Source organism: Xenia sp. Carnegie-2017, unplaced genomic scaffold, assembly GCF_021976095.1.
Source record: "Xenia sp. Carnegie-2017 unplaced genomic scaffold, XeniaSp_v1 HiC_scaffold_2, whole genome shotgun sequence".
In the NCBI taxonomy this organism is placed as follows: domain Eukaryota; kingdom Metazoa; phylum Cnidaria; class Anthozoa; order Malacalcyonacea; family Xeniidae; genus Xenia; species Xenia sp. Carnegie-2017.
Genome location: NW_025813482.1, coordinates 2,557,977 through 2,572,912, shown reverse-complemented (window position 1 = coordinate 2,572,912; position 14,936 = coordinate 2,557,977). Strand labels below are relative to the sequence as shown.

Below are 14,936 nucleotides of genomic sequence, written 5' to 3'. Positions count from 1 at the left end.
GTAATGTTATTAGATATACATACAGCACCAAGTTTTACAGTAAAGTGAGTCCAGAGTTTAATTTATTTATTATGTAGAGGTGCACTTATATGTAATTACACTATCAAAAGTATGCTCTCTTATAAAAGGTCAATGAAGGGCAATCAAGTTTTTTCATTCAAAAATTTAAGGTGAGTGCTGGATTTTCATGTTTTACTGTCAAATTTTATAGCTCCATACTGCATACCCTAAATTGCAAGACAATATAAGTAATGCATGTCTTTCATACTGTAATCCTTTTATCTTCTAAAATTTTAAAATGGTCCTATAATGGGAAAATTTAAATATCTAAAATAACTCTGAGTAATATCATTTCAATCTTAAAAATAAGGTAATGGGATGATCGGTCGTAAAAGATATGAAAAAACAGCTGCAAGAAAACATTTAAACGAGGCAACAGTTTTCCAGGCTGTTTTCTTACTGACTAAACGCCAATTGAGCAAACAACTTTTGCTTCATATGGTGATCCGTGGAGATTTGTAGCAGTGATGGTGGCATACAGCAATTCAAAATAGGTACGCATTGTGTACATGCTTTATATGGTGCTCAGTGGAGATTTGTAAGCAGTGATGGTGGCATACAGCAATTCAAAATAGGTACGCATTGTGTACATGCTTCATATAGTGGTCGGTGGAGATTTGTAAACAGTGATGGTGGCATACAGCAATTCAAAATAGGTACGCATTGTGTACATGCTTCATATGTGTTCGGTGGAGATTTGTAAACAGTGATGGTGGCATACAGCAATTCAAAATAGGTACGCATTGTGTACATGCTTCATATGGTGGTCCGTGGAGATTTGTAAACAGTGATGATGGCATACAGCAATTCAAAACATCCTCATCAATAAGAAATTCACCAGTCCTTGATTTACTGTCTCTAGTTAGTAAACATAAGCCGCATCACTCATGATGTCTGTCTTACGACATTGTTAAGACATCTCCACCAGCAAGCATCTCCATTGCTGCTGTCCTACGATACAACATTGTTGTCAAAGTCCTGTGAGTATGAGGAAGGGCGTTTATATAAAGATGAGGAAACACAAAGTAAGCCTCTAGGGCAGTTGTCTATGGATGAGGAAACTAATGTTAAAATGCACGAATGGGAAGCACAGTAAGCACACGTATATGTTTACATACAGAAATACATAAAATAACTCAACCAAATAAGCCCATAAAAAGATTATAAAGTCGTTCAAGTGACAGAAAAATAAAAAAAAATATTTAGATCGCTACTATATGATGCATGCCATACCCCCTGTAGCACAATGTTAAGATGAACCCCTAGCTATATGACACTGTAACACGTAACTGACCTGTTTTGGCCAAAGAGCGTTCACTGCTACACCATCATCTTTAAATTCTTCAGCCATACCAAGAACACACATGGACATACCATATTTAGCGATCGTGTATGCTATCAAAATACCAGAACATAAAAATCGGTTTTAATTCACTGGCAAAAGTGACTGACTTTTCTCGAATAGTTCGCAGGGCACGTAGCTAAGTACATAAATATGAGCACCACTAATTTTAAAACTGCATTGTTAATACTTTTGATTCAATTAATGTCCACTAAAATACAGAATATATGTGAATAAAAGTGTTTTGAACAAACTGAAAAAGCTGGAAAACAGAACTGGTTGACTACCTTATAGCTACATATGTACGGCACATACGTGTAAGAGGGCCTTCGGACTCAACAGCTAAGTACGTGGACCTACTTGAAATGAAATACGATGGCCTACCTACGTGTCCTTTAAACCAAAGAGGTTTCATGTTTAATGGCGGACTGATGTTTAAAATATGAGGGTTCTTGGCCAACTTTCAGATATGGAATACACGCTTGAGAGCTACATAAATTAAACATCGTAAAGAAATGAGATGAATAAAACACCATACGTAGTCAGCAATTCCAAGTAGGATAGGTTAGGCTATTTGGGTACTTAATAGAACAAAGATTTTACCATAAAATGTTCCTCTGGTTTTGACACCATTCATTAGGTCGTATCTGAGAAAAAATAAACATTACTAAATACATACATAAGATACACAGAGACTCTCGCCATTATGTTTAGAGATACAATTCCTTATTCTAGACCCAATTCCTTAACTAATATAGCCGTTTGTACTTTCTCAGAATTTTGGTTAGAATTACTTTTTTAACTCCCCTTTGAGCAATAGCTACAAATGTTGAACTAATAGGCACATTTTAACGATTTACATCAAACAATTGATCACGCGAGTCGCTTAACATCATTATTCATCTTTAGACTATATAACCAATGGTTATGAAAATTGGTAAAAAGATCTTTGAAAGTTGGTTTGCAGGAAACGGAAGTAGTAAAAACATACATGAAACATCTAAATAAAACATGGCGAGTTATTTTGTAGTATTCGTATTTGGGTGCTGTATGTATAAGAACATGGAGACATTAACAAACAGATTTCCTGTAAAGAACTTCCAAAATGTGTGCAGTCAAAACTGTAGAAAAGGAAACTTGAGTTGAAAATTTCAGCTGTTTTGTAAACCAGAATGTTGGTAGACTGTAGAGTAACATTTTAAGATAGCAAATTACTAGATTATGTCATTGTAAACAATATCTTCATTAAAAGAAAAGAATCCTTTTAGGCAAATACTATTAAAAGGAAAAATATTTAGCACTCTATGCAAACGGTAATAAAATTTCCCTCACTATCCTATAAATATCTGGAAATTCCTTATTCAAAGTGATACATAATTCTTTACAATATGCATATCTACAAGAAAATCTTTTTATTGAAACAAATTTCTTTTGCAAGAATTAAACATCTAACATTGCTGACTGTGTACATCAAAACAGACATCAAAAACTGACCTTCTTCAGCAGCTGTGTAAATTGTTCCTGGGAGCTTTGGATGCGGCTCAGCTGTTTTAGCAGCAATGACAATATTTGCTCAATCCTGTGCTGCCTTTAAAGCTATAGCTTTACCAATACCACGACTTGCTCCACTAATAAAAATTGTTTTTCCAGCAAGTTTTCTAGAAAACAAGAGAAAAGAGTCTAGACAATGAAATGCTAGCATTGATTGGTCTAAAGTCGAGTTTACTTTGTATTAGCCTGTGCAAACCAATCTGAGCTAAATCAATTAAATTCCTGAAAGGCAATTTGCAAATCAATCATCAATACATATATGTAAGAGGACAAATTCAAACATTTGTTTATGCATTATCATTATTTAGTAATAGAAACGAAAGATATTTTTCATGTTTGCACTGGTTTATTATGCAAACCTAAGATACTTGAATAATGAATGATCACAAAACAGAAAATCCAATGGGAAAATAATACATGTATGATTAAAAACTATTACATTTTATCATCAGAGTGCATAAATAAAGGTTTCTTTGCCTTTCGTTCAGACCAAAAACGGGAAGGATTTTTAATGCGATCATTTAAATAAAAATCAATAAAACTGTCTAAAATACTAGTCATACAGAAATTCATCAGGTAAAAAAGGCCAGTTGACATGACATTCAAAAATAAGCAAATGATTGTTCTTCACAATCAACCTTCCAACATTCTGCTTTGACAGAAATGCCGAAAATTAGAGCAATCTTCTCGTACTTACCCCGTGTTTAGCATGATTCAAAGATATAAACTATTCAATTCGAAATTTTGAACGATGAAATTGATCTTTGACCATTTGACGTTGTCGTGCTTATTGATGATACTGTATTTTCTTTGCGCAACATTTTTGGGCAACAGGCAGTACTTACGGATAAAACGGGACATGCTTATTTTAGCCATTTGGCGCGAACTCACTTGTAATGTTCACTGATTTTGTTGTTCTCATGGAAAATGGAAGACGAATTTGTGTCTTCAAGTCTTTCTACCACTCACTTGCGTGTAAAAACTAAACTGAAACGCGATCGATGGGATGACTACTTGTGTTCAAACTTCAACCGCACCGAATCATGGTATCGAGCAGAAATTGATAAATTACGCTCAGAAATATCTGAATTGGAAGCCGAGCTAAACGAGGACAAGCAGTCGTTTTCAACTGTACATTTACTCCAGACTCTTGACAAGTTGACTGAAAACTTACCGCAAGACAAAAAGGCTTTGTTAGATGGAAAAGATATTCATGGCAAACTGCATGATGATGGCCATATCGATATTGAACGTCTAGAAAGGTTTACAAGCTTATATATTCATGATATAATAATCCAAGTTGAGAAAGATGATGGGGTTAAATGTATTAGAAAACATCAAATACAAGGGGCTTGTCGTGGAATTGAATTTCAAATGAAATTCTCAGTAGAAGAGGTCACTCAGCAAGATAGTCAAAGTCAGTCAGGTAAATACAGTATAAAGACAAGCTAGACTGGCAGAGTCAAGTCTCTGCATGAGTGTTTGTTATTCAACAAATAATAGATGTTTACCAGTATTGCACAGTCTTATGCAAACCGAGGAGACGTATAGAAGAAATTGAGAACAGATCAGTGATTTCCACCTTCTTGAGAGTTCTCACAAATTTCTCCTTGGTTGTATAATCAAGTGCAAACACAAAAACATCTTTTATTTTTCTATAAAATACCAATCATGCAAAACAGATAAATTTAAACAAATGTTTTAATTTTTCTTATAGCATGTATTGATGATTGATTTGTAAATTCTCTTTAGTTCATTTCATTCATTCAGCTCCAGTGGTTGAGCTCATATCGGTTTGCACAAGCAAATTGCAAACTCAGCCATTAACCAACCATTGCAGGCATTTTATTGTTGTTATTTTATAAACCTGTATGTGTGAACAATGAGGCATAAATGAGGTGATATGAATCAGCTGTTAAAATTTATCTTAGCAATTGCTAATAAATCTGCTGCTTCTGTTAAGTACATTGTACAACTTTATAAAACATCATTCCATTCAAGTGAAGCAATTATAATATTCTTGTTTAGTTGTTCTTTGTTTGCATGAGAATTTCACAATTATTCTCATTACCGTTGCTCATTAGAACAATTTACATTGTTTGGGATATACTCAGGATGCTGTGGTGTATTGGAAAAATATATTTATTGATACTGAAAAAATTACTGTATCAACTGTATGAAGTAATATGAATTTATGAAAATTATGAAAATTGGTTTAATTGAAAAAGTGTTAAAATTGATTTGTAACTAGGAAGCAAAATTCATTTTTTTCAAGGTGACCAAACTAAATTGATTAGCAATTTTTTGTTACAGTAAAGGTTGCCTAATATTTACGTTCAAATTAAATTCATGATAAATCAAATTCACAATTGAAGTTTTTTATACAATGCTTTTTTGTTTAAATGTTGTTTATGGTTTTTTTGTTTAAAGGTCATTTATGGCAGTTGATAGTTTCAAATTTGTTTATGCAAACAAATGAAAGACTGATAATTTAGTCTCAAAAGATCATCTGACTTCCATGTTAATATACAACTGAGTTGTTTGCTCTGGTCTGAGATTATATCACAACAATGAATGTAATTGGTATCTATAAAGTTTGTCAACTGACTTGTGTCTCTATTTTTATCACGTAACTGGTCTTGTTTGTCAAGTACCTGACTTTTACCATACCTATGGTATAGTATACAAACCATCTCAGTATTTGCTAAAGGGATGTGCAAACTTTGTTGAACTTTCGAAGGAACTTTCTCCGTAAATTGCCTTTCAATATTTCAATAGCGATTGCTTTACTTCAATTGAGCAGAACATCCGGTTTGACTGTAAATGATAATCACAAATTATGTTGTCGAGATAATTTGACTTCTATGTTTGAAATAGCGTAGCTTGAGCTTGGTCATTTTCGACAAATGAAAATTGTCTCTTTTGTGCGTGCAATCCTCAACCATGTCCCTCTGTTTTAATGAGTTTATAGTTTAAAGAGAAAAGAAAGTTAATCAAAGGAGGGTTTTTCTTTCAAGTTTCTATAATTACAAATAATGTCACAATCATTGTGGATTTTTTAAAAAAGGTTGAACTTGACAATGAAATTTAAAGACATTATAGCTATATAAGAGTCATGCTGTGGCTAATGAATAAAATGAAATACTTGCTTTTAGAGAAGGCTTTACATTCAAGATTAAATAAGAGTTAATTGCAATCACAACTGAATCGTTGGCAATCTACTTCTATTCCATAAAGATACTCAGAAAGTAGCGAAAACAACGTATAATATTATTTAGACCGTTTTCATCAATTCATTTCACGACATTGCCATCTATTCATCAATTCAGGTTACCCATGTGTATGCTATGCGTACCTTTTTTTAATTTTACTTTTATACATGCAAAATCTGCTTTTTTGTTTCATTTGCAGCAAAAACAGGAGATGCTTGTGAAAACAACCCTAGAATTATTTATCTGGAAGTCGGTTTGAAAAATGAAGAAGTATCTTCATGTTTTAAACATTTTTTGGAATATGTGCAAGAAGAAAAACAATTACAGCAGTTTTTTGTAACATTGCAATGTTATGGAAAATGGAAAAAAGACAGATTGAAAACATTTAACCATTTTCGTAATAAATACCCAGAATTAGTGACCTATGTACCTTTACAAGATGATGACGTCATGACAGCTTGCAACAAGCAGCATCCAAATTTTCTTATCAACATTGTTTGGAAGATAATCGTCTCTAGAACTGGTGATGTTAAACCAACATTTGCTATGCAGGCCGTCATACCAACAAAACATGATAACGGTAATTTTCTTAAGAATATGCAAGCGAAATTCACTGCTTTGTTGAAAAGTGTAGGTATAGAAAAATCAATTGAGGTAATACTCCTTACCATGATAGAATAAATGGAGGCGAAGTAGCGGGCTTTTTTTTACAATAAATTTGTCATAAAAATATGTAGATAAATCTTATTAACATTTTGAATTTGCCCTAAAAAGGCAAGGTTAATTAGTGTAGCTACCATGGCACAAACTTCAAATCACTTTTAACCGCAACGTTTTATAGAAGAGAAGAAAAGATAAAAGTAAAGTCTCCAAATTTAAACGTGTGCGCAGACTTACTTCCAAGAGAAATTGCATCTGCGGTCTGTGCAACTTTCTGCGCCTGTTTATTTCCGATTTTAGCACACTAATATTTAAATGCATGACTGCAATTGGAAGTAATGTAAGGATTGCTTAATTAAGTGACGATATTTTGTTTTCCATCACCATTTCTACTGCATGTTAGTTTCTAAATTTTGGAAAAACGACAAGTTGTATAGTTTTGCCATTTCTACACACTTTGGTTTTCGAATCCATCAAATTTCGATCTGTTGCCTTTGAAAACAGCTTAAAGGACAGGACTGGAAGACAAGTTAACAAAATTCTTCAAACTATAAAAAGAACACGCTGACTACTTCTCCTTTAGTTGCGGCTTTTTAAAATTCTCCCTAAAATCTGAAGAAAAAGGCCTAACAAGCTTTCCCTCGAACAGGCCAACCAAATACTGAAAAGTAAACTTCTGCATATTCAATCACAAGTGATGTTGGTAAAAAGAGGTTACAGAAAATACCAGACAATTGTGCTCTTTGCCTTTACCATGAGTGCAATGAGATAAAGACTGAATTATGGACAGACGTCATCATTGCAAAACGTTCAGAACTTACCTTTACTACATATAAAGAAAGCAAGTCATTATTTGTTGGTGAACAACATTTCTTCTTGTATTTTTATCATTGAACTTAAGTGCATGTAAGGATATTTAAAGGAATATAATGGTGACGTCACAGATGTGTTATTATTAGATAAATTAAAAATTATGTTTTATTAGTGTTGCTAAAGATAATGGAAAAATACGTACATATGTGCATTAAAACGCAATAAATCACTGAGTACAGACTACGCAGGTCAGTTCCTTTCCATGAATAAATGGTGGACATGGTAAAGAACCACAATGGCCTTCAACAAAATATAGCAATGCTCCATCTCTATTTGCATGAGATCCAAGTATTCCTTCTGGCTTGCCATCAACACAAATGTACTCAGATCGCTTGTGAGTATGATGTTCAGCCATTAAATAACCTTTGTATTCCAAGGTCCATCCTGAAGGGCAGATATTGCGCGCTGGAATCATCATGTGACTACCACGTGACTTAGCATGACATACAGCACACGGAGCATCTCGGTCGTGTAAGTTTGGATTTGGAAATATATGTTTCTCAGCAGATAAATCTCGTATTCAGTACCATAAATGATTGCATGACTCTGAGTACCAGCAGCGTATTTCTCGTATATTGGATTCAACGGTAAACAAAGATAATTTGATCCACTCCCACTGTGTGAATAAACGATCCCCGATTGCTCCTGTTTTTCATAAAAGATGCTTTAGAACTGCAACTAATGAATACGACTACTTGGTTTTACAAGAACATAGGTTATGATACAAATGTCGATTCGCGTATATTGCGTCGAACATTTACAATTAAAAGAAATATGACTGTCAGTTTACGTTCTGAGCACATAAAAATTCTAATGAGCATATTTAATGAAATTCTTATGCCTGATTCACACGAGTAAAATAAACAAAATCAAGAGCGTTAACAAGATTAAACAACGACATTCATCAAAGCATTTGACACAGGCGTAGGGACGAGGGAGCCGCTGTAAAAAGTTTGATGATTGGTCGGATGAATTGTCAACATTAGCAGGTCTGGCAAAAACAAGTGATAAAGAAGTTATGACATGAATTTGAAGTCAAGAAGTCTGTTGTTTGATTGTGAGTTGATGCAAGCATAAGGAAAGACTTCATCTTAAAATAAATAGAAAGCCGATTTCTTTGTATTTGAAACCATTAAAAATACTCAAAATAGGAAACAAGTTTTATCGCTCATACATGCTTATTTTACTTGCTTAAACCTATACTGGTTGTAGCTAAATCATGAATCGCAATTACGTAGATTTTCTTACCAGAATAAATCTCAACAGTTTTGCTGTGTTAGGACAATGTTTTCTTCCCCATCTGGTGTAGACCACTCCACCGGTTGACGTGGTTTACTTTTAGGTCCTGGTGGACCAGCTGGACCTGGTTTTCCTGCTTACCACGAGGACCTTATAATATTTAACTTTAATATTAGCACCTTTGACTATATGAAGCCTAGACAGGAGTAGTTTTCAAATCTCCGTTAGACACGGTGAAAAAACGACTTTAGAAATTAGGGGCTTATAGGAACCCATTGGTGTCCAGACAACCACAATTTGTAGATCGTGGGGTTCCCTTACAAGGACACTTAAAATTGACTTCTTACTTGAACGTTTATGATATATGAATGAATACCACTTTTTGAAGGTGTACTCATTTTTTAAAATCAACAGATCACTCTAACATGATGCAGTTAAAACTGAATAAAAATATCTAATATCAAAAGTTTCATTACAGGTTTAACCATTGTAAATGATCACATTTTAAGTATGGAACACTTTAATCTTATAAAAGCTTCCAATATAAATTCTATGTCCCATTAAATATTTAGCTATGTAAGCCTATATGGATAATGGATGCTATATTATATTACATGTCTTTGTTAGCTCAAAAAACGTTTGTTTCTGTCATTTTAATATGTTTTCTGACTTTTCTCACAGCAAAATTAGGGATGTATTGCTATCGCTAATTAAGGGGCTCTTATTCATATATACATGTTATAAATCTGTACATTTCAAAAGATATTAATTCAGCATATCATGCATAAATGAATAAGAGCCCTCCCCAATTAGCGATAGCAATGAGCGCATTATTGATTAACAACAATATGTCATTTGAAATCGTTTATTTATAACGCTTAGAGACTGTTTAACAATGTTATCAACTTTTGAAAGCGTCAAACTTTTCATAATTTCATAACAATATGATTTTCTTATATCATTTATTTTTTGTGATGAGCAAATGCAAGTGTAAAGAGATTATTGTGTTATGTATAAATATGATTATTGTGCTATGTCATACGTTCATAGTGGTTCATAGGTAATGTGAAATGCAAGTTTGAAACCATATGTTTGTTTATTTCGATGCATTGTTGGTGTAATCAATTTCTTTGCATTGCGATTATTATTGACCCTCTAAAAAATTTGCTCAAGAATGGTGCAAATTTTTCAAAACCAAGAGCACAGGCAATCTAAGATGTCATCTAAATCTATACATTTAGTCACAATGAATATCAAACCAGTCAGAATAACTATCGCACTTTAGCGATGACATTATGCTTTGGCGAATATAATATTAACGCGTCTATACTAAAGCGTGAATAATAAAACTAATAACTCATTAAAATATTCCGCGAATAAAAAGCACAAAGGCTTGAATAACTCATCCATTTCTTCAACACAATCTGCTATCACAAAAAACACGAAAAGGAAAATGCATGTATAAAGTTCTGACCATTTCAGAAAAGAGCCTGCTATAAAAATCTATAATAGATTTTGTACGTTCCGTTTGAATTAAACATCTAAGTAATTAGAATTCATAAAATCAGGATCTGGACTCGTAAATGGCACGCAGCCAAAAAGGCAGTAATTTACTTTATACGAGTTTATAAGCTATTTTGTCAAAATCGATCAAATAGTTTATTTAACTAAGAAGGGTATAAGAGTTAATAAAAGATTTAACGTAGTTTCCAGGAAATACATTTAACCACACATAAACTACAGATAAAAAGAAAATGACCTTTGTTAAAAAAAACTCACCACAAAATAAAGCATCTCTGCCATCACGACCTAAATTGTAAGGTTATTTTAGAAAAATTAGATTCAGTAGTAATAGAGCTACGTTGCGGTAGTAAACATTTTCTTAAAATATTTCACAACTTCAAAAGTAAAGAATGTTGTTTTACTCACCATCTCTGCCTGGAAGTCCTGGAAGTCCTGGAAGTCCTCGACAACTTGTTACTTTGGCATTCTGTCTCTTAAAAATACTTAACAAACAGTTAAAGTCGTAACTATAAAGAAATAACTTGCGGCTAGCTTAAATTTAGTGAAACGTGAAACGATATAAAATATGGAAAGCAGTACAAATTTCAAATAAAAAAACTTATAAATCTTTACTTAAGCGCCATACGAAGTAACTTTGTGTATTTTCTATCCATGCAAAGTCCGAATGTTGAGAAAATGCACAAGTAAGTTTGCTAGATGATAAATACTCTCTTAGTTAAATCTGTCTGAATCATTTCAAGTTTCTCTAAGCTTCAGCTACCAAGGCTTGTGAAATTAAACTTCCTCGAACAATTGAGCAATGACAAAACAAACTCAATAATTCCACCCACATGACACAAGCAGCAAACTTATTTATGAATGTATTACTGTGTATGTCTTGATTAAAGAATTAGCTTTATTAAATTTCATTGCAAAATGACGCTCTTCTTTGTTACAAATCCGAAAACCGTTTATTTGAATAGGCAGGATCAAATTTTCCACCCATGTTTTTATAGCCTATCATTTATAAATATTTTTTGTCATTTTTACATTTGGAAATGCAAAACAGCACTTGTCAAAGATATTACTGTTATTATGTTAATTTTCTATGTGGCTATTGCATTCTATTTAGTCAAAAAAAAGACTTCAAAACAAAAAAATCTTGCAAATCCCTATTTAATGAGTGCGTACTAGTGTACGTGTATGTGTGAGTTAGTATGAGTAGGGGAAAATGTTATCAACTGTTTAAGATTTTTAGTTCTACTTTTATAGGGTACTTCATTGCAACCTAAATATGATCAGTAATCATAAAATATGCCACCTTTCAACACAACATATCGTATCTAAAATATCAAATGATAATACAAGTGATTACCACAAACCTTTCTTTTGCTTTGTCTTTTAACTTCAACATGGCATTTTTGTCATCATTATAATTGCAGTAGATGACTTTTATTAGAAAAAGTAAAATAATCTGGAGAGTAGCGATGTACATTATTTTACGTTATTTTATAGGACAAAAACTTATCCTCTCTGTCAGCTATTGCAGTTACAAGTAAACTCTTGCAATGCAGTCTTTGATATTTTTAATCAGTTTCATCCAATCATATGCTTTGTTTTCATATTTTATCCAATCGTTGGCTTCTATCAAATTTATTCAGAGACAAATGAGTACAATTGCTTTGCTTCAGCTCCACAATGATTTTTCTAGTTACAACAAGAACTATCCATTGAAAATCTATTTATTTATCAATCTGCGTTGGGCATTGTGTAGCCATAATTAATGCATCAAGTTTGATTTGTCAAGCGTCTCCTTTGCCTTTGATTGGCTCGGTCTTTTGTTTGATTAAAACTTCCTTCAGTTCTTCTTTTCTATTCTTTTAAAAGATTGCAGTGACACTAACCAGCTGGAATACTGTTATGTCACAATGTGCATCAACATATTAATCATGCAACGTCGTTGTTATTATTTTATTAACTTTGAACGAAGATATTAGTCACTATATTCCTTGTAATGTGTACGCTATATTTTGTTTGTGCTGTATATTGAAGATTGTTGAATGTTGATGGTTGTCTATTCATTTAATAACGAGTACAAAGTTCATACGAGTGAATTTATGTCTACTGATAATCATTTGCAAGAAGCAATTGTTTATTTGCTTTACGGTGAGAATATATTTGGCGATGAATACTTAATAGCGTAGCCTGCCAGCAAATTTTAGTCTCGAAATATGAATTTGAGGACATTATTATTATTAATTTTATTAGAAATTTATTCTTTTCGTAGTACGTGAACAAAGAAAAATTAACATATTATCATATGTTGTACGACTATACCAGTGGACTAAATGGTGTATGAAAAAAATTTAACGAATAGGAAAACGTTGCTTATGCTGTCAGTATGTAGGATTTGCAAAATCCATTGATGGAATGGATTGTTAGACTTCCAATAAATCATCTGACAATAAAATTTTTGTAAATAGTAAGAATTATAAGAATGAGAATTGTGTTACCAAGAAGCATTTTTGAAATAGATTGCGCACCAAAATGACTTAGTTAGAAAGCAATTTGAACACCTAGGGTTAAAATATGGCACATATTGTTCAAGCCAAAAACGTTTTGGAAAATTTGTCAAAAACATAAAAGAACGCTAAGCAAACCTTTATTAATTATTTATGTTTCATTATTTGAATAATCTTTAATTATTGCATTGCTCAAATTTATGCATAATTCATGAGGAGTATGAAACAGCATTCAAAAAAAATTTTATATATTCAGCACTTTTGAACTACGTGCCATATGTTGAATGTGTGTGTTCTAATTACTTTTTAAATGTCTCTTTTTTGCGCAAGCTATTTTAAAAATTTTAGAAGATAACACAATTCTCATTTTGAAAATTGTTATTGTTGGCGATAATTTCACTGTCAGATAGACCAATGGTTTAACTATTTCTAACAAACCTTTTTTGCGGATCTTTCAAGCAGATGCCTTTAGTGACGTTTTTCAAACTGTTCAGTTTTTTTGATACACCTTTTAGTAACTACGCCAATCTAACTACCCCAATCGCTGCTAATAAGTTGATGTCTTCTTAGTATTCAATTATAAATATAAAGAGTTAACAAAAAGATAAGAACATTGCATGGTTTACGTATAAATTCACATTCTGTAAATATTTCATAAAAAATAAAACATGTAACCGTTTTTTCACAGGCTTTTGAAAATCATTGATACCGCTGAGAGACTAGAGATCAAAGGTTGAGATTGATTTAATTATATGTTTGTAAATGATGATTTACTTAACTGATTTACTTTACTTTACTTTATTGATTGAATTTATTGACCATTTACTTTATTGATTTAATTGATAGTTATCAGATTGCTTTGCACACTGAGGCTAATATAAAACAAGCTAGATCAATCAGTTCACGAGATTTATTGTTTTTCTTTTATAATAAAGAATCGGTGATCATTGAATTTGACTTAAACACAATGTCAATTTTATCTTAGTATACTGGAAAAAATAAAATAAAAAGTTTGGTGTTAGCATAGACAAAAAGATGCGACAGAATTTTATGTGTGTGAGTGTACCTAGAAATAAGCCACAGTTTTTAAGAGTAAATGGTTTTTAAGAGTAGCTGCTGCGCATGCGCAGATAAATATCGTTTGTGAAAAAATGTCTATCTTGTTACATATTTTGGTTATCTTTTGGCCATTATAGAATAAGCAAATGACCATGGGGGTATAAGCTTTTAAGTGATAAGCTTTTAAGTGATAACGCCTTGTCATTCACATGAAAGATTGTGGAGTCAATGATGATTTCAATATTCCATATGTCCAATGATTTTGGTAGTAGTACATACTGCATGGTCTTAAGTTGAAGATTCCTCTCAATTTTGTGTAAGTCATTGATCATAGCCAAACCATGTACATTCAAAGTTTTGTTGACACTTACAGACACAAGATTTGTTCAAATGTAATTAATTTCTCTTAAAAAAACACCAGCTGGTTCAATTTCGCTGAGCTGACATTAAAGTACTCTTTTTCTATGCAGAGCAAAGCAAGTTCTAAATTTTAAACAACAGCTGTTGAGTACGATTGATGGCTACAAGTCTCCTTGCTACTTGGCTATTGACTTGTGAGTTACCTTATTGTCGTCTTATTAAAAAGTAGAAAAAATATGAAAGTAGTCACCATGTTGAAAGGCTCAGATCTAAGGGGAAATGTTACCAAACTTGTATTTTACGTACTGGAATTATGTAAACCAATATTCGAAAATATTTTGTAAGTGCCTGTTTCATATATCGAACCACTAATGAAAAAGTGGAAGAGGTAACTTGACAATTTGCTCCTGGATCTTGTCCCTAGCTGACGGGAAAGGTAATTGTTAATTTTGTAAGACAGGTGACAGAAAGGATTACCTGAAGAGCCCTCCCTTTCAGTTAATTTAGGATTTTGAATATTTGGGGAGCGTTTTTCCATTAGTTCTCTATGCCAAA

At 32.6% G+C, this 14,936-nt stretch overlaps 1 protein-coding gene across 1 annotated transcript; it reads left to right on the top strand.

The window, feature by feature from the left end:
- The first annotated feature begins 3,756 nt into the window (after positions 1–3,756).
- LOC124440451 lies at positions 3,757–6,953 on the top strand. The gene is made up of 3 exons (XM_046990845.1): positions 3,757–4,379; positions 6,365–6,382; positions 6,940–6,953. The coding sequence occupies exons 1-3, from the start codon at positions 3,881–3,883 to the stop codon at positions 6,951–6,953; spliced, it is 531 nt and encodes a 176-aa protein (XP_046846801.1). The 5' UTR covers positions 3,757–3,880.
- Positions 6,954–14,936: the final 7,983 nt, after the last annotated feature.

Coding starts and splice junctions, on each gene's coding strand:
- LOC124440451 (XM_046990845.1), top strand. CDS start 3,881: ATGGAAGACGAATTTGTGTCTTCAAGTCTTTCTACCACTCACTTGCGT.